Genomic DNA, 27,225 nt, shown 5'->3' with positions numbered 1-27,225 from the left:
CGATTCGGCACTGCGTTACTTTAATGAAATATTGGGCGGTCGTGCACCGCTGTACCCAAATACAGTTGATGTCCTTTTTTCCCACTATTAGAGCTTTCTTTTGGTGGTTTTTGATCACCTCTGTGCTTTTTAGATTTTATACTATAAACAAAAAAAAGAGCGACAATTTTGAAAAAACACAATATTTTTTACTTTCTGCTATAAAACATTCCCAATAAAAAATTCAAAAAATCTAATTTTTTTAATCATTTTAGGCCAATTTGTATTCTGCTACATCATTTTGGTAAAAAAAAATCTCAAAAAGTGTATTTTAATTGGTTTGTGCAAAAGTTATAGTGTTTACAAACTACGGGATAGATTTTTGGACTTTTTTTGTTTTCATTAGTAATGGCGGTGATCAGCAATTTTTAGTGGGACTGCGATATTGCAGCGGACAGATCAGACCCCTAACTGACATTTTTGACACTTTTTGGGGACCAGTGGCACTAATACAGTAATACAGTAATCAATGCTAAATAATATGCACTGTTACTGTATAAATGACACTGGCAGGCAGGGGGTTAACACTGGGGGTGATCAAAGAGGTTCTGTGACAGGCACAGAGAGATCTAAGCTTAGCTGAAACTCCTGATCTCTCTCTGCCTGTGTTACAGAAGACTCGCCTGCTTTGTTTCTCTGATGATTGCGGGAGGCCAGCGGCAATAGCCGCTGTTCCTTCCGCGGCCCGCATCTAAACACAGCGGGAGCATGGCTCTGGTGGTGCGCGCGACAGTTAACGCCATTGTTAGTTTATTTTTATTTTTTTCTCTTTGCAGAAAGCTCTTTAAAAAAAAATAAGGTTTTTTTATTTATACACTTTAAAAGGCACACACTGTTTTAAAAGTATTATTTAACTACCTTAAGATCTCCTACAGTACTTTTACTGTGGGTGGGCAGCAGGGGAAGGCTTCAGTATAAATAGGTTGCTTCTCACATCCGCACTTGCGCGCCCCCTAGGGTGCACAGCGCACTACTCCCGTAACTGTCCACCGAACACAGCAGATTTTCTTTCTCAGTATGCAATCACATGATCACAATGTGTACACAACTGTTATGAATAAGTTGCATTCGTAACAGCTGTACTTTCTGTAGAAGTGATGTGATTGGTCCACAGCTATCACATGGTACCTCGGCTAATCACAGCATCCTGTACCATGTGATTAGCTGTAGCAAATCACAGCATGTCAACAGAAAGCAATGATTGCTGTTACAGTGTTCATCCCTCTAATGGCAATTACAGTGTAAATTAAAAAGAAAAATCCCTGATAACCTCCCGAGTACTACAGTGTCACTATGCTGACACTGAACTACTCTGATGAAAGTATGTAAAAAAAAAAAGAATAGTAAAAAAAAGAAAAAAATGTTAAAAAAAAAAAAGAAAGAAATGTTAAAAAAAAGTAATACAAAATTGATATATATATATATATTTTTTTTTTTTTACATACTGCCACCAGTTGGTATCCCTGATCACTACCACACCAGTTATATGATGGTACCGTACTGCACTGTATGTAAAAGAAAAAAAATTATTTAATTTCCTAATTTTCCAAAAGTTTGTGACAAAAAGTTACAACTTCAAAAAACTCAACATGCCTCTTGTGTAATACCTTGGACTGTCCACTTTCCAAAAAGGGATCATTTGGGGGGTAATGGGCCTCATAAAGTGAGATAGGCCATCAGTACATCAGTAATGATCATTTTTCAAATATATATACCATAATTTGTAGATGCTTTAACTTTAACACAAACTAATTAATATACACTTACTAGGCTTTTTGTTTTTTTTACCAAAGAGATGTAGGAGAATACATTTTGGCTTCAATTCATGAAGAAATTTGATTTTACTGGATATGTTTTGTAACAGAAAGTAGAAAATATTGTTTTGTTTTTTTTTTGTTTTTTTTTTTGTCATTTTTTCATTTATATAGCAAACAATAACCCAGTAGTGATTACATACCACCAAAAGAAAACTCTATTTGTTTGAAAAAAAAATTATCTAAATTTCATTTGCGTACAGTGTTGCATGACCGTGCGATTGCCAGTTAAAGTAGCACAGTGCTGAATGGCAAAAAATGCTGTGGTCATGAAGGGGGTAAAACCTTCTGGAGGTCAAGTGGCTAAACTAATATTTCAAACCTGATGATCATGTATAACTACAATCAAATTATTTGGTACCCTTACATAACTACAATAGTGGGCTGTGGATGGTATTGAGATTTTCACACCATTTTAATCTAACAACCTTCAAAATTTTTTTGTGATGGCTAGCACTTCCAATGCTCAAAGATGTTCATTGTTGCCCACTAGAGACATCCTATATAGCCTTATCTTGTGAAAAAATATACAAAGTATATACCACGCGCCAAAGGTAGGGTTCCAGATGAATATATAAATAGATACATAAGTAGGGTTCCAGATCTGGATCTGGAACCCTACTTATTTATCTATTTATAGCCTTATCTTGCCCTGATGTTGCAAGCATTGCCAAAATCAGATGCATCACTTTTAATGTATATGTATATGGGCACACTAAGTACAGGCGGGCAGCATATCTGGGGCTGTTGTCATACTACTAAACATCCAACCTCTCTTTCAAGAAACACTCCCTGTTATAAGTTATCTTACTTGATAATACTTTCTGGAATCTGCACATAGTCCATTGGAATAAGCTCTCGTAGCTCTGCTAGACTGGACACATATTTTATCTTGCTGCTGAACTTGGAACTGAAAAACAAACAAGAAAAAAAAAAAAGCCTATTAATAAGGTTAATATTATATAAGTTATGATAAGTATAAAAAGGTGCTGCGTTTCTCATGTCAAAAAAAAGTCAGTATTGCAAAATGAATATGAACATCATCAAATAAACCGAAGTGTCAGTTTTACAGGATGAATAAATGAACACTATAAAACTATAAATAAGGTTGATAATATGTGCTCAAAGTCCACAATAATTTATCAGTGTTGCAAAGTGAATGGAGACACTATCATGTAAATATAAATGTCGGTGTTACAAAGCGAACATAATTACCAATATAAAACCAAAAATGTAGAAATGTTCTCAAAGTTCACAAAACTCCCAAATGTGAACCAGTGTTAAAAATCAATATAAAATGTGCTGTAGGTGAGTGACGACAATCATCCACTGGGTCTCCCAAGGATATGCTCACAGATCAACCAGATTAACTCAATCAATGGAGGAAAACACTTGTAATCTCCAGATCTCAATAAAATAAAGGACAATCCATAGTGCTCATTAATAAACACATTTTATAAAATAAAATAAAAAATGTATATGCACTCACTATTGCTGCTCTCACTCACATGTTGACCTTACCATTGCCCCCCGCTGGATGTCAGAAAACAGCTCAGGGATGGATCAAAAATGCAACATGAAAGACCTCGCACACACTTTCCAGGATCACTTAGTTCCACCCTATGTATTATGTTAGGATGACATCATCAGAAGCATGGATCACATTGAACAGGGAGAGACATTTAACCCCAATACTAGGGTACACCTCATGTGCAAATCTGTGTAGCCGGATCAGCGCTCCCCATTTTACTACATTTCTTCTCATAGATAGAATCAGACAAACATAAAAAGATCCTACCAGATTTGTCAACAGTGACCATGACCCTGATGAAGTCATTTTGATGTAATGCGTAGTGTGGAGCTAATTTATCCAGGAGAGTGTGTGTGTACGAGATCCTGTAAGTTTTATGTTCGATCCATCACTGAGCAGTGTTCTGACAGCGGCAACAGTGGTGTGGTTAGCATGTGAGTGGGAACAACAGTACATCCACAACATTTCAAACTGCTTGTTTTTAACTATTTATGTGAGAATATATGCATTTTTGTTCTTTAATAAAAATTGTTTGTTAGTGAGCACTATGGATTGTCCTTTATTTTATTTAGCTTGAGATCTGGAGATTACAAAAGCCACAGGGCAGTGAGAAATGGGAATTAACATCCTGATTGTTTTCCTCCATTGATTAGATCCATCTGGTTGATCTGAATACTTGGTGTTTCATGGGATTTTTGACCTTTGTAGTAGTGGTCAATCAGTCAGGTGAGACCACATCCTTTGGAGGAGTTGGTGTCACTCACCTGCAGCACGTTTTATATGGATTTTCATCACCAGTTCACATTTGGACTTTTGGCAGTTTTGTGGACTTTGAGTACATTAGGATATTATTAGTTTTTGGTTTTACATTGTTTTTATGTTCACTATGCATCATCCACACCTTTGTTTATATGATAGTGTTTTTATTCACTTTGCAACATGGAAAGCTTTTTGTGGACATTGAGCACATTTTTATATTATTGGTGCTTACTATCATTATTTTTGATAGTTTTTTAAAGAGTTATTTATATTAATTTTGTAATATTGACACTGGTTTATTTGATGGTGTTTATTTTCACTTTTATTTTTTTTTTTCTATGTTGCACCATTTGTGCTAGCAGCTATCTATTTATAAATTTATTGTAGTGCAATCCATATAATTTTATATTTATTTAATACAGGCATACCCCACTTTTAGGTACACAATGGCACCAGAGCATGTATGTAAAACGAAAATGTACTTCAAATGAAGCAATACCTTTTTTCACTTCTCAATGCATGTAAATACACTAGCTCTATGGGAAATCTTGGTCAGCTTGACATGGCACTGCTCTCGGTTTTTAACATTTAACATTGGCGTCTATGGGAAATCTTGGTCAAATTGACATGGCACTTCTCCCGAACCATAAGTGAAAGGGACACCAAACTTGGGGAGCACGTTAAGGGGACCCAGGACTACCTAGGCAAGCTGACCGACCCCAATCGGATATGTTGTAGTGCCTCCCCTCTCAGTGCTCCCCAAATTTGGTGTCCCTGTCTAAAATGGTTAGGAAGCAGTGCCATGTCAAGCTGACCAAGATTTTCCTTAAACGCTAATGTTAAAAACTGGGAGTAGTGCCATGTCAACCTGACCAAGATTTCCCATAGACACCAATGTGTCCATACTCACAAGTGTATGTACAGTGAGAGTACGTACAACGGGGTATGCCTGTATAAGTTATGATATGGACTTGACAATATGCTTTCAAAAATTGAAATAGACCTTTCCTTCCATTATTGTTTCAGTAAGACAATTCTTCTTGAAGACTGATAATTTGGCCCACTGTCAAAGACAACAAACTGGACAACAGTAAAACTCGACAATGTATAACAATGTGAAAGGATGCAAAGTTGATAATATAGTAAGCAACATGTACTGTATAATATGGTTTTAAAGTACAGCAACCAGAAATATTTCAAACGCAGTGTTTAATCACAGGTGTAGAATTAAGAACAGTGAAGGAATAACAACACATTGATCAGTAATGCCCCATACACACGTGCAGATTATCTGCAGACTTTTGTCTGCAGACTTACCAAAACCATATAATATGAGGTCAAACCTAAACACTTTCAATTTGTATGCAATCCGGCAGGCCCTTGCACTACATAGAAAAGGTAAGTCTGCAGACAAAAGTCTGCAGATAATCTGCATGTGTGTACAGGGCATTAATCACTCAAATCTCTCTTTCAGCCTGTCCATAGACAATAATGTGCAAAGCTGAGTCTGATTGGATTCAAGTGATTACAGATGGTTGATATCTAGACAAATGCAGGTTTTTATTGACTATTTCTCTGCAAAGCACATTTATTGATTTATTCATTAACACATAAATAGGTTAACTTGCAATTTTTTTATATGCAAGAAGTTTAACATTTTAAGAAGGAAGAAGTCATAGAAATGAACTAATGTTTGTGCTTCTTACTCCACTTTATTGGTATCATCTGCTATAAATTCAGACTGAAAGGAGACAGGGTGTTGGCCTGTATTTCATTCTATTGAGTTACATTGCAGCATGCATGTGATCACATTCAATATTCCTGCCCATGGAAATCATAAAGCTTTCATCACAATTATTTTTGTTAAATTGCATTTTCATTCATAAGTGTGTGCGTAGAAATCTTTCTATATTAGTATGACTTCGAAAAAAAAGCAGTAACAAAACAACACTGCAGTGCTGTTGAAAGAACCAAAATATTTCAATATAAAAATTAAGATCTAAATGAACCAAGGCTGTAAGGCATGTGACTAAAATTAAATTTTCAATGTAATGTAATTAGCAAAATGTTAGGGGAAGTAAAATGGCTTGGCGGGCTTTTTTGTTTGACCATTGCCTTCTGTCATGTTAGGTCTGTTTCTTTAAAGTGGAACATTAGTCAAAAAATTAAGTTCCACTGAATCACTTTAGGCTGGCCCCTTTTGCAGGTATAGCTATATAAAACATTAAAAATAAGTGTCTAAACTGTTTCAATACGCTGTCTCGCCCTGCTCTGCACATGCTCAGTTGCTCTGCATTTTAGGCACTGCTAAATCTGTAGAGGCCGATCTGCTGACAGCCTTAAAGTGGAATTAAACCCTCTTATTCTCTACAGCCAAGGAAAATGCTTCTGTTTGATCTGCAGCTGGACATGTGATCTGTTATGACACCAGCCATTTAATGGTTTAACTGTTTGGTTGAGGAAACAAGCAAATGTGACAGTTAGCATTCCCTGCATTCCAGGATTGTATCTGTTTTTTTATATTTGTTAAAACAATTGGTTTAGTTCCACTTTATGATTTACTGCTGCTCCGTTGCTCTGGGCTTCAGCAAAATGGCAACCTCTAGCAAGAAGAAACAGGAGCAATGCTGGAGGCAATTTATAGCACACACTAATTTTGGTAGCAAATTATTGTGCGGAATTTATGTTCTTTGCTAAAGAACATTATAAGTTGTTATGGTTAAAGTTCCACTTTAAGGACTTGCTCCTTATATACATTGTGGTTGATTTACTAAAGAGGTATGTTCACTAAGCCTATCAGAAAAGCATTTGTTTAAAAAATGCAGTTATCTGCAGGTAGAGGCTGCAACCCCTGAAAATATACTGTAGAATGGCAAGTTACATAGAAAGGGAGCATTAGAATGTACATTACAAATGCATATTCCTATTATTGCCAACATAGTGACTTAGTGGTTAGTGCATGGGTCCTCAGTTCAAATCCCTAAGGACACTATCTGCTTGGAGTTTGCACTTTTCCTGTGCTTAGGTTGGTTTCCCCAGGTACTCTGATTTCTTCCCACACCTTGAAGAAATGCTGGTAGGTTAATTGGTTATTGTTTAAATTGGCCCTAGTATGTGATTGCATGTGAGATAGATTGTAAACTCATTGGAGGTGGGGACTGATGTAAATGTACAGTGGATACATTGTTGGTGCTTTACTGTATATAGTTTGTGTATGTACAATTTTAGCTAAACTATTTTGCAGCAGGCATACAACCGGTTTCAAGTCATAAAATAGTACAGCACCTACAGTACCTAAAGCTAGACTGTACCTAGTGAGAAACACGTAATGGGACTGTATAAGCAAAACAGGAAAACAAAAAGATGGATACAGAGGGTAACAGTCTATACAGCGGTGTGTGTGTGTCACACAAAGGCCAGATAGGAGTATGTGAAGAGAGAAGAAAAGAACTCTAAATCTGATATTTTGCATTGCTAGAATGCTTAATGGTAACATGCAGTCTATAAAAACCAAGAAAAACAAGCTTTCCTGACAGACTCCATGGCAGCATACGTTCAGGTAGGCTCCGCCTCCTCTCCTACCTCATAGGACCCCACTCCCATAAATCTTTGCTCCCTTTCAGCATCAGTGTTCTTTTTTTCGTCCTCCTCATACACATGGTTTGATGTTCCTACTATCCGGTCCTGTATATCGGTGGCAGACTGAGTTTTGGAGTCTCCAATAAGCCCTGGCTCTTAGCAGGGTATGGAGGGGGCAATAGAAGAGACCCTTAGCAGGAGCTATGTGGTTTGGCTGAGAGAGCCCTGCTGCTGCGGGTGGCCCTTTATTGCCTGAAGGCACAAGCCGGTGTTGCGTCTCCTGGACTCGGTTATGCTATCGGAAGGGTGGTAAGCCCTTATATGGGACCATTTCTTATTCCTTATTTCGTTTTTATCTTTTCCTTCTATAGTGCCTTTATATTCTGCTCGTATCTAGGTGTTTATATCTTTTACTGCTCCAGTGTAGCTATTTCTGCGGGCATTAGAACTCACTTGTTTGTTTCACGGCCGCCGCCACGATCTTTTCCGCCACTTCCGGGTTGTCCGGCGCTTCTGAGCATGCGCAGTACACGCCGAGTAGTGGATTAGTCGCGCATGCGCAATAGCGGGGTCTGACGTCACGCGCGGTTGCGCAATACGGCGCGTCGCAGGTCCGGCGGTCTATTTAAACCTACGATCAGACCGGAGCTGGTGGGAAGGTCGGCATATCGGTAGCCTCCCCCAGACTATGGTCCTGTGATCAAGGTAAGACGGATTCCTTCCTTTTGGGGGTCATTTTTTATGGATAAATGGGACTGATGGTTTATGTCCTCCTCCTACTAGGGTACATATCTTTCGTCTATTTGCACCATTGGGATTACTTGAGCTATGGACTCGTCGCCGCCCCCCAGTGGCCAGCCTGCTCTTTCTAGGTATGTGCTGGTTCTGATAGATTGAATGCTCTGTGTCTCTATCATTTTTCTTATGTCTTGCTGTATGTATCTGTCTCAGCTCTCTTAGGTCTGATCAACAGCCCCGCAAACGCAGTGAAGACAGTCACTCAAATACGCAGCACCGGCGCTCCTCATCTAAATCTAAGCGCAGCTCCCCCCATGGGAGGGGACGTGATGGCCAGTCTTGCTCGCACCATGGCCGCTCAGAACGCCCGCAGGGGAAAAAGTGCTGGGGTTGCCGTACCCTGATACCAGACAGTTCCTCCCTGTGTAAACCCTGTTATGCCCAAGCTACGGGTGAAAGGGAAAAAAACAGACCAACATATTGAGGAGGTGGTGCGCAGAGTTTTAAAAGACTCTCTCGCTGAGTTGCATAGGCCAAGCCCTTCTGCAGGTCCATCACGCTCTCCTGACAGAGATTTGTTGGTTCAAGATCCATTTGAGTCTTCCCAACCCAGCCAACTATCTATTCTCCCGTCAGAGTCCGAATCCGATTCGGATGACTCCGGTACTGGATTTGAGTTTGCCCTCGTGTCCCCGTTAGTTAAAGCAGTGAGAGAGGCCCTTGATTGGGAGGATCCTGCTGTCTCTTCTCCAAAGCAGAAGAAATATTTCAAGCAGTTATGCAAAGAGCGCTTGAACTTCCCATTTCTAGGGGAACTGGGAGACATAATCTCTGAGGAATGGAGCAAAGTGGAAAGGAAAAATTCCATGACCACTAAAATAGCGAAGCTGTATCCTTTTAAACAGGAAGAGGTGAAATATTTGGAGTCTTCTCCTAGTGTGGATGCCGCAGTGATGCGTCTTGCGAAGCACGTCACTCTCCCAATGGAGGATACAGCATCATTTAGAGATCCTTTGGATCGGAGGATTGACGCTGACCTTAAACGAGCGTATCTCTCAGCCGGCATGGCCTGTAAGCCAGCACTGGCTTTGGCTACAATTTCTAAGGCCATGGAAGTTTGGGTTAATGCCCTCGAAGATACTCTTGGAGGAGTTTCAGAGGAAGTGCTTCAAAGCTCTCCTATACAGGAGCTGAAGATGGCTGCGGGCTTCTTGGGAGAGGCTTCCTTGGACACCATTTGCCTCTTGGCCCGAGTTATGCTGGCCTCCGTTACGGCCAAACGTGCCCTTTGGCTTCTCCCTTGGGTTGCCGATGCTGCCTCTAAACAGGCATGGTGTAGGATTCCCTTTGAGGGCTCTTCCCTCTTTGGGAATAAATTAGATGCAGCCATAACTCGGGCTCCTTCCTCAGGACAAATGCCCAGGCGCTCAGAAGCGCTCTTTCCCAAGGAGACAGAACACTAATCGTTCTAGGGAAGCGCGCAGCTACAGACCAGGAAAATCCTATGGAAGAAGCTGGAAGTCAAGACAAACCTCCTTTCAGAAAGGTCCCAAGGGCTCTTCGTCCGGTGACCGGGAGGCCACCAAATCCTTTTGAGGTTGGGCCCGTCCAGTCTGTTCCGGTAGGGGCCAGGTTGCTCCAATTTCGGGATGACTGGGCGGCCTCGATCCAGGATCCCTGGGTTTTAAATATTGTGTCCCAAGGGCACTCTTGGGCGTTCCACAACGTTCCCAAACCCAGGTTCGTTGCAACTTCCCTTCCTTCTGCAGCAGAAAAGAAGAAGGTCCTCCTTAGTTATGTGGATACCCTACTGGATCAGCGAGCTGTCGTACCAGTTCCCGAAGCGGAAAGAGGTCAGGGAGTGTATTCGCCTCTCTTCCTCGTCCAGAAAAAGAACGGCACATGGCGCCCGGTAATAGATCTCACATATCTCAACAGATCTATCCATCGAGAGAGATTCAAGATGGAGTCCCTAGTCACAATACAACATTCGGTTCTCCCAGGAGATTGGTTGGCATCAATAGACCTAAAAGATGCGTACTTCCACGTTCCTGTGGCAAAAGAGTATCATCAGTTTCTCCGGTTTGCTGTCAATCATGTCCACATGCAATTTACATGTCTTCCCTTCGGGCTCTCGACTTTGCCTCGCACCTTCTCCAAGACTTTGTTGGCAATTGTGGCTCATCAGAACCAGAGGTATCAGATTGCATCATTACCTGGACGATCTCCTTCTTCTGTCCCAGGACAGGTCCCAGCTACTGATACATCTGGAGCAGGTGATCCTTACTCTTCAGGAGTTAGGGTGGATTCTGAATTTAGAGAAGAGCCATCTGGTGCCCACACAGTCCCTGGTATTTCTCAGAGTACTGTTCAACACGGTGAATTGCACCATATCTCTGCCCGAAGAGAAAATTCCAGTAGTTCAGAGCAGGGTGGCTCTCGCTCTCGCTGCCTCCCATCTCACTGCTCGTCAGTGTCTAAAGGTGGTAGGGACTCTAGTAGCTACCTCGCCCATGGTGAAGTGGGCTCTGTGGAGGCTGAGACCCTTTCAGAAGGGGTTTCTCCATCAATGGACGACAGAGAACTTGTCACAAATTATTTACCTAACACCATTCATGAAAGGGTGCCTTCCTTGGTGGTTACGCCGTGCGAATCTAACCAACTGCCACTCAATTGCTCCAATTTCCTGGGTGACGATAACCTCCGATGCCAGCAGTACCGGCTGGGGAGCCCACTGCCTGTCAGAAGTGGCACAAGGCAGGTGGAATTTCTCCAGTCACGGAGTGACTAGAGCTACGCTACGAGCCACCTTCAAAGCTCTTCAGGCTTTTCACCATCTGACTCAGGGGGCCTCAGTGTTACTCAGGATGGACAACACCACGGCAGTGGCATACGTCAAGAGGCAAGGTGGAACCCGCAGCATGTCTCTACTCCAAGAAACAGATCCAATTATGTCCTGGGCCCAGCAACACCTGGCCAATCTCTCAGCGGTCTTTGTCCCGGGAGTGTTGAATACGGAAGCAGACTTCCTGTCCAGATTTCAATTGGACAACAACGAATGGTCCCTCCATCAGGAGGTGTTCAATTGGGTTCTGTCTCTGGGAATCTCTCCGGAGGTGGATCTCTTTGCGAGTCCACACAACAAGAAACTTCGGAAGTATTATACGAGGTTCAGGGATCCTCGAGCCTTCGGAGTGGATGCCCTCACGGACAGATGGAACTTCCAGTCTGCCTATGCCTTTCCACCGGTGCCAATAGTACTCCAATTCCTTCGGAGACTGAAGATGGAGGAAGTAGAGGTCATAGCGATAGTTCCCTTCTGGCCCAACAGGCCTTGGTTTCCTCTGCTGTCCCTTCTCAGCTTCAGGGATCCAATCCCTCTGCCTCTCAGGCCAGACCTTCTATCGCAGGGGCCTACTCTACATCCATGCCCTGCGCGTCTACACCTCAAGGTCTGGTTCTTGAGAGGGAGAGGCTGGAGGCCCTCGGATGTCCAGAAGAAGTGATTCCCACTCTTATGAGTTCAAGAAGAGCTAGCACCAACAGGGTTTATGAGAGGATCTGGGCAAGGTTTTTGAGTCATCAAGCCCAGAGTTTGGGTCCAGCAGGCGCACCTACTATTCAACAAATCTTGAGTTTCCTGCAGTCTGGTTTGGATCTATCCCTCTCGGTTTGTTCTCTCCGGGTGCAAGTTTCTGCCATCTCAGCTTTCACCAGAATTCAGTGGGCAAGACATCAACTGATCCAACAGTTTTTTAAGGGCGCAGTCAGGCTAAGGCCGCAGAGAAAGCCAAGATTCCCGAAATGGGATCTTCCGTTGGTCTTGGACTTCTTTGCTTCAAAAGAGGTTGCTTCCATGTCCATCAAGGAGCAAACGCTGAAGACGGTATTTCTGGTGGCTATCACCTCTGCTAAGAGGGTCTCGGAGATACACAATCTGGGCTGCAAAGAGCCTTTTCTGACCTTCTTTCAGGACAGAGTGGTCCTAATCCCTATGCTGGGGTCAAACCCTAAAGTAACATCTGTCTTCCATGAAAATTCTGAGATATGGAGAAAGATATATAATAGATAGATACTCAGCAATATCCCTATATATATATATATAGTAGCGCAAACTTGTCAAGAAGCAAGTGCCAAAAAAATACTGTGCCCACTGCACAAAAGTCCGAAATGCAATAGATGTCACATAGGCAGCAGGAAAAAGTTCAGAAATGACTCAAACAGTCCATAATCCTTCACTCTATCTCCTGGGATGATAATGTACGAAGACGTGTTTCTCAAAAGGATCACCACCACCACCGTGCTCAAAGGGGGGAGGAGAATTGCCCACTCACCAGATGCTGTGGCCCAACCCACTTTCGTGTTTGAGCATTCAGGCTTATAATGATGGTCACTGGTCCAGAATATCCACAACAGGAATCGCACCAGCGCAGTCAAAAAAAGCTCAGCAGCATATGGGGAGGAGAGAACATAATCCCAATAGCGTGATACCGTTTAAAAGGGTTTTATTAAATAAAAATAAAACATAAGGTAACACACTCACATGTCTTGTATGTCATCAAACGCAAAAAAACAGTCACGAATAGGGGAGGGATGCCCTTCGGGAGATGATGTCCAGGCTCCACGCCGTGGACGCCGCGCCTTCTGGGTAATCCGAACTCCTCTTACACAGCCTGGTTACACCGCCTGGTCACGCCCCGACGCGTTTCGTGATTTCCACTTCTTCCCCGGGAGCGTGACCACGGCGGCTTGGCGGTAACCTTAAATACCCATGCCCATCAACCCACAGGGCGGGGCCAGGGTTGACATCATCGGCCATTGGTGGTTGCTCAGGTGTGTCGACCAATCACAGACTAGATTTACAGGATCACTTCCTCTCAATTCACTAATCTCTATGGTACATTACCCTATAACCCGGAAGTAGGGTGGTGCCGAGGTTCACACCATCGGTTATTGGTGGATGCCTGTAGAATACTGGCCAATAGCAGGCTAAGACAGCACAGTAACCCTCCATCTCGCCACTATTCACTACAATGGGCCGTCCTACGACCCGGAAGTATAGCACACAGGAAGTTAATTGCACCCTTATGCTGAAAGCAAAAAGACACCAACCACTCAACCACCAATAGACCGATAGTATCCATACAAAATCGCTAGTGTATATACATACTTAAAACGCTGTAAATTACATCACTTTCCATTGGTAGTGACGATCGTGTTCTGACCAATCATAGTGATTCAGCTTTACGCCCAATCAGCTAAAACTTCCTCCTTAACCACTTAAGCCCCGGAGGATTTGGCTGCTAAAGGACCAGGGGTTTTTTTGCGATTTTTTACTGCGTGACTTTAACGGACAATTGCGCGGTCGTGCGACGCTGTACCTAAACGAATTTGACGTCCTTTTTTTCCCACAAACAGAGCTTTCTTTTGGTGGTATTTGATCACCTGTGCGATTTTTTGATCACGCGCTATAAACAAAAAAAGAGCGTAAATTTTGCAAAAATAACAATATTTTTCACATTTTTTTATATGAAATTCCCCAAAAAAAAAAAGTAAAAATCAAAATTTTTTAACATTTTTCGGCCAATTTGTTTTATGCTACCTATGTTTGGTAAAAAAAATCGCAAAAAGCGTATTTTGATTGGTTTGCGCAAAAGTTATCGCGTTTACTAACAAAGAGAAAGATTTTTGTCATTTTTGGTGTTTTTTTTTTTAACGCGTAATGGCGGCGATCTGCGATTTTTTTTCGGTACTGCGACATTGCGGCGGACAGATCGGTCCCTTGACTGACATTTTTGACACTTTTGGGGTTACCAGTGACATTACTGCAGTAATCAGTGCTATACATATGCACTGTTACTGCAAAAATGACACTGGCAGGGAAGGGGTTAACTTTATTGGACAGGGAGGGGTTAAGTGTGTCCTAGGGGCGTGCTTTCTACTGTGTAGGGACATTCCTATTGGTGTAAAAGCAAAGATCAACCGTTCTACATAGTAGAACGGTCAGATCTTTACTTTTACACAGGGAGAACTGACAGGCAGCTTGTTTACACAAGCTGCTCTGTCTTTCTCCCTTCACAGGAGCGATCGCAGTGTGACTGGCGGACATCGAGTCCGCCGGTCACGCGCACTGACTTGCCTGTGAACGAGCCGCGGCGGGCGCGCGCCTCGGCGGGCGCGCGCCCGCCCGCGATAGGCTCGCAAGTCAGTGACAGGCGAGTGACGTACCGATACGTCACTCTGCCTGGCCGGGGCTGACCGCCGCAGTATATAGTCGTGCGGCGGTCGGCAACCGGTTAATTAACATATGACCCGGAACAATAATAGCACGGATTCCCGGCCGGATGTAAGGTCTCCATGACCCGGAAGAATAATAACATAGAGTCCCGGCCGGATGTATGGGCTCCACCCACCAGGAAGACCAAGAAGTTATTTATGTGTACTCAGTACACTATGCACAACAGCGCCATCTACCAATGGAAGTGTAACAATGAAAGGAAAATTTGTATGGAAGTTTAATCCATATACCAAAAATAACATAATAATAAACAAAAACATGTCACACCAGAAAAAAGAACACGAATCTATTGGAAACTAATAGGCAAAACTAAATATATAAATAAGTAAAATCATTAAAATATTTTAAAATATTTTTAAAATATTTAAAATAACCCTAAGCCCATAACCAACGCTAGACAGCATGAGTCACAAGCCTAGGGACATTTGTGTGTGCGGACACTTTGGGGGATCACGGTCCTCCCAACGCACATCATCCAAAGATGAAAGATCAAATAACAAAAAAGATCAAGTATAAAATAATATAATATAGAGTTGGAAACTAAAATCAATGATCACTAATAAAACAATTTAAATCCAACTCTATATTTAATCCTACAGGGCTCAAAGATTGGGTCTGGAATATCCATTTTGTTTCGCACTTTGATAATTCCCTAACCCAATTGGCACCCCTCCACGGGGGTGTCACCCGCTCGACACCCCAGAATTGTAAGCAACTGGGGTCCCGTTGGTGATGTGAACGGAAATGGGCTGGGACACTGTGCTCTGTTTTGCCCTTAATAATATTGCTGATGTGCTCCCCAACTCTAATTGTCAAAGTGCGTTTAGTTCGTCCTATATAAATGATTTTGCAGGGACACATTAAAGCATACACCACATGCGTGGTATCACATGTGATGAAATGCCTAATGTCGAAACTCTTGTCAATTGCTGCAACATAAAAGGACTCACGTCTCCTCTGATTTTGGGGGGTATACGAACATGACTTACATCTCCCACATTTGTGAAACCCTCGTCTACCCGGAAAGAAGGAAGTATCCGGGGGATTAAGGATCTTCTTCACCACCCTGTCCCCAAAGCTTGGGGCCCTACGGTAAATGAAGGATGGAACATCGGGCAACACAGGTCCCAATACTGCATCCATCTGCAAGATGTTCCAATGGGTTTTGAAGATGGCTTCTACTTTTTTGTGGTCCTCACAGTAATCAGACAAAAAACTCCATTGTTTATCGTCAGATCCATTTGTGGGTCTCGTCACGTTCTGCAAGCATGCAGCTCGAGGGATATCCAGAATATTTTCAATCTCTTTCTCAAGACATTGTTCGTCATATCCCTTTTGGATAAACCTCTCCTTAAGAACATTGGTTTGGGCGATATAGTCTTCTTCAAATGTACAGTTCCGTCGTACTCGCATGAACTGGCCACGCGGTATATTACGCAGCCAGTTCGGGTGATGTCCACTTTGAATAGACAGGTAACTGTTTCTACAAGTGTTATCAACAAAATATAGTGTCCATCATATGTGCTCTGATGAAACATAAATGTTCATATAAAGTGCTCCAAAGTAATGATTAGTATATCCAGGTGATGACAGGACAGCCTCAATCCCTTGTGAATCAAGCAGGAACCACCAGTGTGTGAACTCCCTCCACCAGTAAGATTGGCCTCTCACCTTGATACCAGACCCAAACGGGCCAGCATGAGCATATCAGGGGATAAACAGACTATCACAGGTAACCTCTCCAGCCTTCACCTCCGGGGGTCGCCAGGACATAAAATAAAGATAAAGCAAAGATCTAGTGCTCTCTGAATGTAAATAATGAGCTTTTATTGAGCATAAAGGGGTAACTCACATTTGTTGGGCACTTAGCCGTGCCTGCTGTTATGGCATTCAGTGTTAGAGAGTAGCACCCGAGCGATCGGCGTCAGGCACGCAGGCTCCGCCTCCCTATACGCGTTACGCCTGGAGCGTGGGCTCTGTTTGGCTTCTTCGGTAGGGGTGAAGTTTGCGTGTCCAGCCTCGCCTATTTACCAATGCTGCTAACGGTGGATTGGCCAGCGGTCACATGTCCTCCTCACTCTGAGCTATGCACAGGACACCGGAACCAAAAGATACACTTCCTGTGATCTTCGGTGTCACTAGCTATTATATCGAGGGGGCAATTTGAAACATATATAGATCTACTAAATCACTACCAGAGACCGCGTGACTGCGCCGCCATCCCCCGGGTGTTTCTCCTAAAATCATCGCATAAAAACATCTTTATTACATAAAATCGCATCATAAAATCGCATTAAATCAAATTATTGCCATAATGTTAAAAACTCACAAAATATATTATTGGTAAAAGTGGAATACCTCTAATATATTGTTAATTCTATAAAATGACACAAAAAAAAAAATATTTTATGTATATAAAAATATATAAAAATTAAAAATCTGTATAAAAACTATGACAAATGTCTATATATTAAATGATGAATAGTGAGTGAATCTACAGATATTTCAGGGAGGGGGGGCTATCTATCACTAATGAAGCAGTTGAGGTCAAAATCCTTATTTAACCCCCTGGGTGCCAATACTTTCGTCTCATACACCCAGAAGGACTCTCTTCTGCTTAATTGTCGAATGTAGTTTCCCCCCCTCCAATGTGGCTGGACATGTTCAATTCCCCAAAACTTTAGAGAATGAGGGTTTCTATCATGGACTTCTCTAAAGTGCTTGGAGACGCTGTGTGACACCTCACCCTTTTTTATATTTTTGATGTGTTCTCCTATTCTTACGTTCAGGGGTCGTGATGTGCGACCCACATATTGGAGTCCACAGCCACACTCCATCATGTAGACCACCCCAATGGTGGTACATGTAATTAAATCTTTAATATGGTATTCGTTGCCTGTGCTGTTAGATTTAAACGATTTTCTTTTCTTTATGTTTTTCCTCGTTTGTCGACAGACACCGCATTTCCCACATGCAAAAAATCCGGATAGAAACTGGAAAACAGTATTTTTCATACGCTTAGGGGGATCTACCACTCCCGGTGCTAACCTATCTTTCAACACAGGTGCTCGCCTGTATATGAAACCAGGTTTCTCCGGAAGGTGGGGTCCCAAAACTTTATCTTGTTTGAGGACACTCCAGTGTTTTTTAATGATGCGTTCAACTTGCTTGTGTTGAGCATTATAATCAAGCACAAGCTTAAAATTATTGTTCACCTCCCTTGGTGGTGTCCTCTTGTTTTCCAAAAGTTCAGTTCTATTTAATAATGCTACTTGTTGTAAATCAGAATTCACTTTCTCCATGTTGTATCCCTTTGCCTGAAATCGTTCCACTAGTACTTTGGACTGTGTAATAAAGTCATTGTCATTTGAGCAATTTCTTTTAATCCTGATAAGTTGTCCCCTCGGAATGTTAAATAGCCAATTTTTATGGTGACAACTATCCATAGGTAAATAGGAGTTGCGGTCGGTGGGTTTAAAAAAATTTTTTGTATGTAAACGACCATCTTTTATAAAAATCTCCAAATCTAGGAAATTCAATTTCTCCTTGCTCTCAGTCCATGTAAGTGCGATATTCTTGTTATTAAAATTCATTCTGGTTTTAAAAAAATTAAAAGATAAAATGTCTCCTTCCCAGATAATAATCAAATCATCAATGAATCTTTTATAGAAGATTAATTCTGGGGGTCTGTTCACTAAAATCTCCTCCTCCTCCCATTGGGCCATAAATAAATTAGCTACGCTGGGGGCAAATCTTGCCCCCATAGCTACGCCTTTGGTTTGTAAAAAATATTCTCCCGCATACCAAAAATAATTGTGATTGAGGCAAAATTCCAAACTTTCTAAAAGAAATTCTACATGTTCCCCATCTAAATCTGATTCATCTAAGGCCCATGCCGCTGCCTCCATTGCAGCCTCATGGCCGATGATAGTGTAAATAGAACCTACATCCGCCGTAGCAAGGATGCAGTTCTCTGATATGGGTAAATCCTGTAGCAATTGTATCACATTTTTGGTATCTTTGATATATGCTTGTGTTCGGGTAACCAATGGTTGTAAATAAAAATCGATATATTGGCCCAATCTTGAACTGAGGGAGTCAATGCCATTTATAATGGGCCTCCCCGGAGGTTTCTCTACACATTTGTGAACTTTAGGGAGGAAATAAATAATAGGGGTTCTACAGGCAATGGGATTCAAATAAAGTGCTTCTTTCTTATTTAAAATAGCATTAGTCAATCCATTTTTGATAAGTTTCTCCAATTCTTTCTTGTAATCATTCACCGGATTGTGTCGTAATCGGGAATATGTGTTCTGATCTGAGAGTTGTCTCCTCATCTCATTATCATAGTATTCTGTGCTCATGACAACGATACCCCCGCCTTTGTCAGCTGGTCGTATCACCACTTTTTTGTTTTTCTCTAGGCTGGCTATGCCGTTTTGGATCCACTGTGGATCTTGCATTTTTCTGACTTTCAAGTGTTCAACATCATGAGCTACCAGATTTTTGAACACTTCCATATATTTGTTATCTTTGTTTGGCGGGTTAAACACCGATTTATTTTTCAAAGTGGAGTGATGTGTTCTCTCACTCACATTGGGTCGGTTGTCCGGTTTGGCCAGAAAATACTTTTTTTGAGTTAGCGTTCTCATATATTTCTGTAGATTCACATAGGTGTCGAATTTGCTTAGGTTCTTCACCGGGGCAAATTTCAACCCTTTATCCAAGACTTTCATCTCTTCTTTACTAAGGGGTATTCCACTGATGTTAAATACACCCGCACCTATTGGCTCTTGCTTTTTTTGGAAGCGTCGGCCTGCTCTTCGTCCTCTTTTTCTTTTCTTTTTCCCCCAGATGGTTTTCCAGTTGGTCCCTTGTACCCCCACAGGGCACTGGGTTTCCCTAAAAAAACATCTGGGGGATTGGTTGCCGCTGGCTGATACAATGGAGAGAATCTATTGGTGGTGGGGATATCATATGAGGTGGAGGGACGAGGGGACTCATAAAACGATGAATCCTTTCTTTCTCTCCACTGATTTTGGGTACCCCTTGGTTCTTGGTGGTACCAGTTCCCCTGTACTGGTTGATAATTTTGGTTCCCCTGTACTGGTTGGTAGGATCCACCATTATTCTTCCATTGTCCTCTACCCCTTCCTCTAGGGCCACCTCTTCCTGCTCTTCTCCCTCTTCCATTCCCTCTCTGAGGGGGGTGGTAGGGGGGTGCAGGGGTTATATTTGGTTCATTCCTTATTGGGGCCGGTGGTGGTCTACTCCACACCGGGGGTGTCATATTGACTCTTTCAGGTGTACTATCTCTAGATGGTGCAGCAGAGTTGGTCTGCAAATCTTTTTGCCATTTAAAAACCTCGTTAATCCTATAGTCGTTCATATCGCGGATGAACTTTCTCCTCTTTTTTTCTTGAGTCTCTTTATCAGTTTTTTCTAATTTTTTCTTGAGCTCACTCGCTAATTGGTTGAACTCTGGAGACTCCTTTAGGGGTTCTAGTTTCTTTTTAAGCTCAGCTATATTGAGTTCTGTTGTTGCCAATTTTTGCCGTTTCCGTTTAAGCAAAAGGTTCATCAACTCCTGACCTTTAGCATTGAAAAAGATAAACCATTCATTGAGTGCATCCTCATCATCCAGTCCGTCATTAGGGGGAACATCCCACCTAAGGCGTCTGGGGGTGAGTTGGTGGGCTATATATTGTTCAAAAGATTCATTGAGTGCATCCTCATCATCCAGTCCGTCATTAGGGGGAACATCCCACCTAAGGCGTCTGGGGGTGAGTTGGTGGGCTATATATTGTTCAAAATAAGGAATGAACCAAATATAACCCCTGCACCCCCCTACCACCCCCCTCAGAGAGGGAATGGAAGAGGGAGAAGAGCAGGAAGAGGTGGCCCTAGAGGAAGGGGTAGAGGACAATGGAAGAATAATGGTGGATCCTACCAACCAGTACAGGGGAACCAATCTTATCAACCAGTACAGGGGAACTGGTACCACCAAGAACCAAGGGGTACCCAAAATCAGTGGAGAGAAAGAAAGGATTCATCGTTTTATGAGTCCCCTCGTCCCTCCACCTCATATGATATCCCCACCACCAATAGATTCTCTCCATTGTATCAGCCAGCGGCAACCAATCCCCCAGATGTTTTTTTAGGGAAACCCAGTGCCCTGTGGGGGTACAAGGGACCAACTGGAAAACCATCTGGGGGAAAAAGAAAAGAAAAAGAGGACGAAGAGCAGGCCGACGCTTCCAAAAAAAGCAAGAGCCAATAGGTGCGGGTGTATTTAACATCAGTGGAATACCCCTTAGTAAAGAAGAGATGAAAGTCTTGGATAAAGGGTTGAAATTTGCCCCGGTGAAGAACCTAAGCAAATTCGACACCTATGTGAATCTACAGAAATATATGAGAACGCTAACTCAAAAAAAGTATTTTCTGGCCAAACCGGACAACCGACCCAATGTGAGTGAGAGAACACATCACTCCACTTTGAAAAATAAATCGGTGTTTAACCCGCCAAACAAAGATAACAAATATATGGAAGTGTTCAAAAATCTGGTAGCTCATGATGTTGAACACTTGAAAGTCAGAAAAATGCAAGATCCACAGTGGATCCAAAACGGCATAGCCAGCCTAGAGAAAAACAAAAAAGTGGTGATACGACCAGCTGACAAAGGCGGGGGTATCGTTGTCATGAGCACAGAATACTATGATAATGAGATGAGGAGACAACTCTCAGATCAGAACACATATTCCCGATTACGACACAATCCGGTGAATGATTACAAGAAAGAATTGGAGAAACTTATCAAAAATGGATTGACTAATGCTATTTTAAATAAGAAAGAAGCACTTTATTTGAATCCCATTGCCTGTAGAACCCCTATTATTTATTTCCTCCCTAAAGTTCACAAATGTGTAGAGAAACCTCCGGGGAGGCCCATTATAAATGGCATTGACTCCCTCAGTTCAAGATTGGGCCAATATATCGATTTTTATTTACAACCATTGGTTACCCGAACACAAGCATATATCAAAGATACCAAAAATGTGATACAATTGCTACAGGATTTACCCATATCAGAGAACTGCATCCTTGCTACGGCGGATGTAGGTTCTATTTACACTATCATCGGCCATGAGGCTGCAATGGAGGCAGCGGCATGGGCCTTAGATGAATCAGATTTAGATGGGGAACATGTAGAATTTCTTTTAGAAAGTTTGGAATTTTGCCTCAATCACAATTATTTTTGGTATGCGGGAGAATATTTTTTACAAACCAAAGGCGTAGCTATGGGGGCAAGATTTGCCCCCAGCGTAGCTAATTTATTTATGGCCCAATGGGAGGAGGAGGAGATTTTAGTGAACAGACCCCCAGAATTAATCTTCTATAAAAGATTCATTGATGATTTGATTATTATCTGGGAAGGAGACATTTTATCTTTTAATTTTTTTAAAACCAGAATGAATTTTAATAACAAGAATATCGCACTTACATGGACTGAGAGCAAGGAGAAATTGAATTTCCTAGATTTGGAGATTTTTATAAAAGATGGTCGTTTACATACAAAAAATTTTTTTAAACCCACCGACCGCAACTCCTATTTACCTATGGATAGTTGTCACCATAAAAATTGGCTATTTAACATTCCGAGGGGACAACTTATCAGGATTAAAAGAAATTGCTCAAATGACAATGACTTTATTACACAGTCCAAAGTACTAGTGGAACGATTTCAGGCAAAGGGATACAACATGGAGAAAGTGAATTCTGATTTACAACAAGTAGCATTATTAAATAGAACTGAACTTTTGGAAAACAAGAGGACACCACCAAGGGAGGTGAACAATAATTTTAAGCTTGTGCTTGATTATAATGCTCAACACAAGCAAGTTGAACGCATCATTAAAAAACACTGGAGTGTCCTCAAACAAGATAAAGTTTTGGGACCCCACCTTCCGGAGAAACCTGGTTTCATATACAGGCGAGCACCTGTGTTGAAAGATAGGTTAGCACCGGGAGTGGTAGATCCCCCTAAGCGTATGAAAAATACTGTTTTCCAGTTTCTATCCGGATTTTTTGCATGTGGGAAATGCGGTGTCTGTCGACAAACGAGGAAAAACATAAAGAAAAGAAAATCGTTTAAATCTAACAGCACAGGCAACGAATACCATATTAAAGATTTAATTACATGTACCACCATTGGGGTGGTCTACATGATGGAGTGTGGCTGTGGACTCCAATATGTGGGTCGCACATCACGACCCCTGAACGTAAGAATAGGAGAACACATCAAAAATATAAAAAAGGGTGAGGTGTCACACAGCGTCTCCAAGCACTTTAGAGAAGTCCATGATAGAAACCCTCATTCTCTAAAGTTTTGGGGAATTGAACATGTCCAGCCACATTGGAGGGGGGGAAACTACATTCGACAATTAAGCAGAAGAGAGTCCTTCTGGGTGTATGAGACGAAAGTATTGGCACCCAGGGGGTTAAATAAGGATTTTGACCTCAACTGCTTCATTAGTGATAGATAGCCCCCCCTCCCTGAAATATCTGTAGATTCACTCACTATTCATCATTTAATATATAGACATTTGTCATAGTTTTTATACAGATTTTTAATTTTTATATATTTTTATATACATAAAATATTTTTTTTTTGTGTCATTTTATAGAATTAGCAATATATTAGAGGTATTCCACTTTTACCAATAATATATTTTGTGAGTTTTTAACATTATGGCAATAATTTGATTTAATGCGATTTTATGATGCGATTTTATGTAATAAAGATGTTTTTATGCGATGATTTTAGGAGAAACACCCGGGGGATGGCGGCGCAGTCACGCGGTCTCTGGTAGTGATTTAGTAGATCTATATATGTTTCAAATTGCCCCCTCGATATAATAGCTAGTGACACCGAAGATCACAGGAAGTGTATCTTTTGGTTCCGGTGTCCTGTGCATAGCTCAGAGTGAGGAGGACATGTGACCGCTGGCCAATCCACCGTTAGCAGCATTGGTAAATAGGCGAGGCTGGACACGCAAACTTCACCCCTACCGAAGAAGCCAAACAGAGCCCACGCTCCAGGCGTAACGCGTATAGGGAGGCGGAGCCTGCGTGCCTGACGCCGATCGCTCGGGTGCTACTCTCTAACAATGAATGCCATAACAGCAGGCACGGCTAAGTGCCCAACAAATGTGAGTTACCCCTTTATGCTCAATAAAAGCTCATTATTTACATTCAGAGAGCACTAGATCTTTGCTTTATCTTTATTTTATGTCCTGGCGACCCCCGGAGGTGAAGGCTGGAGAGGTTACCTGTGATAGTCTGTTTATCCCCTGATATGCTCATGCTGGCCCGTTTGGGTCTGGTATCAAGGTGAGAGGCCAATCTTACTGGTGGAGGGAGTTCACACACTGGTGGTTCCTGCTTGATTCACAAGGGATTGAGGCTGTCCTGTCATCACCTGGATATACTAATCATTACTTTGGAGCACTTTATATGAACATTTATGTTTCATCAGAGCACATATGATGGACACTATATTTTGTTGATAACACTTGTTGATTCATTAATCACTTATTATTTTTGTGCACTTCTGGCGCAGCACGTTTTTTGATTTTTATGTTTTTGTTGTGAGGTGTGGACACAATTTGTGTATGCAGCCGGATTTATATATTGATTTATTCTAGCACATTTATACACATTTGAATTTCACTTAGTCTTGCGCTGATAGTTTTTTCACTATATTCAGGTAACTGTTTCTATCTGTAGACTTGAAGAAGACAGACGTAGTTAGTCTGCCCGAACCCTTCTTTATATTTACGTCCAAGAAGTGGATATCCGTTAAACTCCAATTGAACTCGAGTTTGATGTTATTTGTATTAGTATTCAAATAGCTCATGAAGTTCAATAATGAGGACTCTGTGTCATTCCATACAAAAATAATATCGTCTATGAATCGACGATAGAAAAGGAGTTCTGGTCTCTCCCTACAAAATACATGTTTGTCCTCCCACTCTGCCATAAAAAGGTTGGCGAGACTGGGAGCGAATTTCGCTCCCATTGCCACACCTTTCTTCTGGCTGTAGAAGGACTGATTATACCAGAAATAGTTATGCCCTAGACAAAAGTCCAGGGCATTCCGGATAAACAACTTCTGGTTATGTGGTAAATCATCCCTCTTACTCAGGGCCCAATTAAGGGCCAATAGAGCATCATCATGTTGGATGATGGTGTAGAGGGATGACACGTCCGCCGTCACTAAGAAAGCGGACGAGTCCTCCCCCAAGACCACATCATCCAACGATATAAGCAGGTCCTTAGTGTCTTTAAGGTAAGCCCTTGTAGTTACGACACTGGGTTGGAGGAAGGTGTCCAAATATTGGCCCAACCTAGCACACACCGACCCTATCCCGTTAACTATCGGGCGGGGCGGTGGGCAATTCGGATCCTTGTGGACCTTAGGTAGCGTGTACACTATCGGTATTCTGCACGCACTCGGGACCAGGTATTGTTTCTCTTTTTTTGTTAGCACATGGTTTTTGTACCCCTGGTCTACCAAAACTCTGAGGTCACTTTCAAAATCACTAGTTGGATCCTTTGACAACAGTACATACGTGGTTTCATCTGCCAACATACCCTGTATTTGTTGGTGATAAAACTCTGGATCCATTATCACCACTCCCCCACCCTTGTCGGCGGGTCGGATGATAATATCTATCCTTTGTTCAAGGGATTCCAGCCCCTCCTGTATGTGTCTACTTTTGTTCTTAACAGAATGATCAATCGGTAGGTGCTGGAGGTCTTTCAAAACAAAACTTTTGAATATTTCAACTGCCTGGTTGTTTCTAACCGGGGGATTCCATATGGACTTGTTTCTCAAACCACTATTCACCGCCATACCAGAATAAGTATTACTCACAGAATTAATGGGGTTACTAATAAGGTATTTCTTGATGTTAAGTTTGCGTATTTTCTGAACTTTTTCCTGCTGCCTATGTGACATCTATTGCATTTCGGACTTTTGTGCAGTGGGCACAGTATTTTTTTGGCACTTGCTTCTTGACAAGTTTGCGCTACTATATATATATATAGGGATATTGCTGAGTATCTATCTATTATATATCTTTCTCCATATGTTTTAGTTAAGTAGCTGCATAGCCAATTTATTTATTGGTGAGTGGTCCTCATTTGAAGCGCTTGGGATAGCTTATACCTTTATTTGGTTTTCGTTGGGCATTTAAGCTGTCATATTATAAAATTCTGAGATAGTTCTTCCCACCTTCAGAACAGATGAGGAGTCCTTAGTCCATCCTCTAGACGTGGGCGACACTTAGAGGCCACATCCTCCTTCCGTCAATCGGATTTCCTGTTTGTTCTTCTCCATGGGAATAAGAAAGGAATGCGTGCCTCTTCGAGAGCGGTGGCTACATGGATTGTCCAGGCTATCCAATGGGCATATAGAGCAAAAGGCTTGGCTCCTCCAGAGGTGATTACAGCTCATTCTACCAGAAGCATTGCTACGTCCTGGGCAGTTTCTAAACACATCGCGCCTGATGTGATCTGCAAAGCAGCCGCTTGGTCATCTGTTAATACCTTTCTTACGCATTACTGTGTTGAACCTGCTGCTTTATCTTCAGTTAACTTTGGCGTTCAAGTTTTGTCAGTTGACAGTGCCAATTAAAGTTTTTTCTTTGTTCAGCATCTTCCCACCCGGGAGTGTATAGCGAGTTATTTCCCGAATGTATGCTGCCATGGAGTCTGTCAGGAAAACGGAAAATTGATATCAAATACTTACCGTAATTTTCCTTTCCTGATGGACTCCATGGCAGCAGGAGTCCCCTCCCAATTCCTGAGTAGGCTAGTTACAGAACACTGATGCTGAAAGGGAGCAAAGATTTATGGGAGTGGGGTCCTATGAGGTAGGAGAGGAGGCGGAGCCTACCCGAACGTATGCTGCCATGGAGTCCATCAGGAAAGGAAAATTACGGTAAGTATTTGATATTAATTTTCCGTTATTCTAGTATCCGCAGGAAATAACCACCTAGGGCCACTTCTATATCTGCTATCCACACAATTCTTTTGGGCATTACTGTAAATTGTTAGGGTTAGCACTATGTAATCTCAGATATTGTTTAGTAACAAAAAAAAAAAAATATATATATATATATATATATATATATATATATATACTGCCCGGGTAAAAAAAAAGTCGCCACCTGGAATTAACTAAGCAGCTAACTAAACTAAGCATGCAGTCTCTATCCTATTGGATAGCTACTGCAAAGAATGAGGTCAGCTGACTACCTGAATATACTGAATGACCAGGTTTTTCCATCAATGGATTTTTTCTTCCATGATGGCACGGGCATATTCCAAGATGACAATCCCAGGATTCATCGGGCTCAAATTGTGAGAGAGTGATTCAGGGGGCATGAGACATCATTTTCAC

At 41.9% G+C, this 27,225-nt stretch overlaps 1 protein-coding gene across 5 annotated transcripts in view; it reads right to left on the bottom strand.

Annotated features, from left to right (window-relative positions):
* Positions 1 to 27,225, bottom strand: part of PRUNE2 (prune homolog 2 with BCH domain) — a 452,865-nt gene that overhangs the window by 44,742 nt on the left and 380,898 nt on the right. For all 5 annotated transcript variants that reach the window (XR_014225511.1, XM_082264016.1, XM_082264013.1 and 2 more), the window contains one exon: positions 2,665 to 2,763. Coding sequence is in view for 4 of the 5 variants with exons in the window: in XM_082264016.1 (XP_082120142.1) it covers positions 2,665 to 2,763 (99 nt within the window). In the remaining variant the exon portion in view is untranslated. The remainder of the gene's footprint in view (positions 1 to 2,664; positions 2,764 to 27,225) is intronic.

Source organism: Pelophylax lessonae, assembly GCF_965119305.1.
Source record: "Pelophylax lessonae genome assembly, chromosome: 1".
NCBI classification, from domain to species: domain Eukaryota; kingdom Metazoa; phylum Chordata; class Amphibia; order Anura; family Ranidae; genus Pelophylax; species Pelophylax lessonae.
Note: the sequence above shows the minus strand (reverse complement) of the source record. Positions and strands in the feature narration are given on the sequence as shown.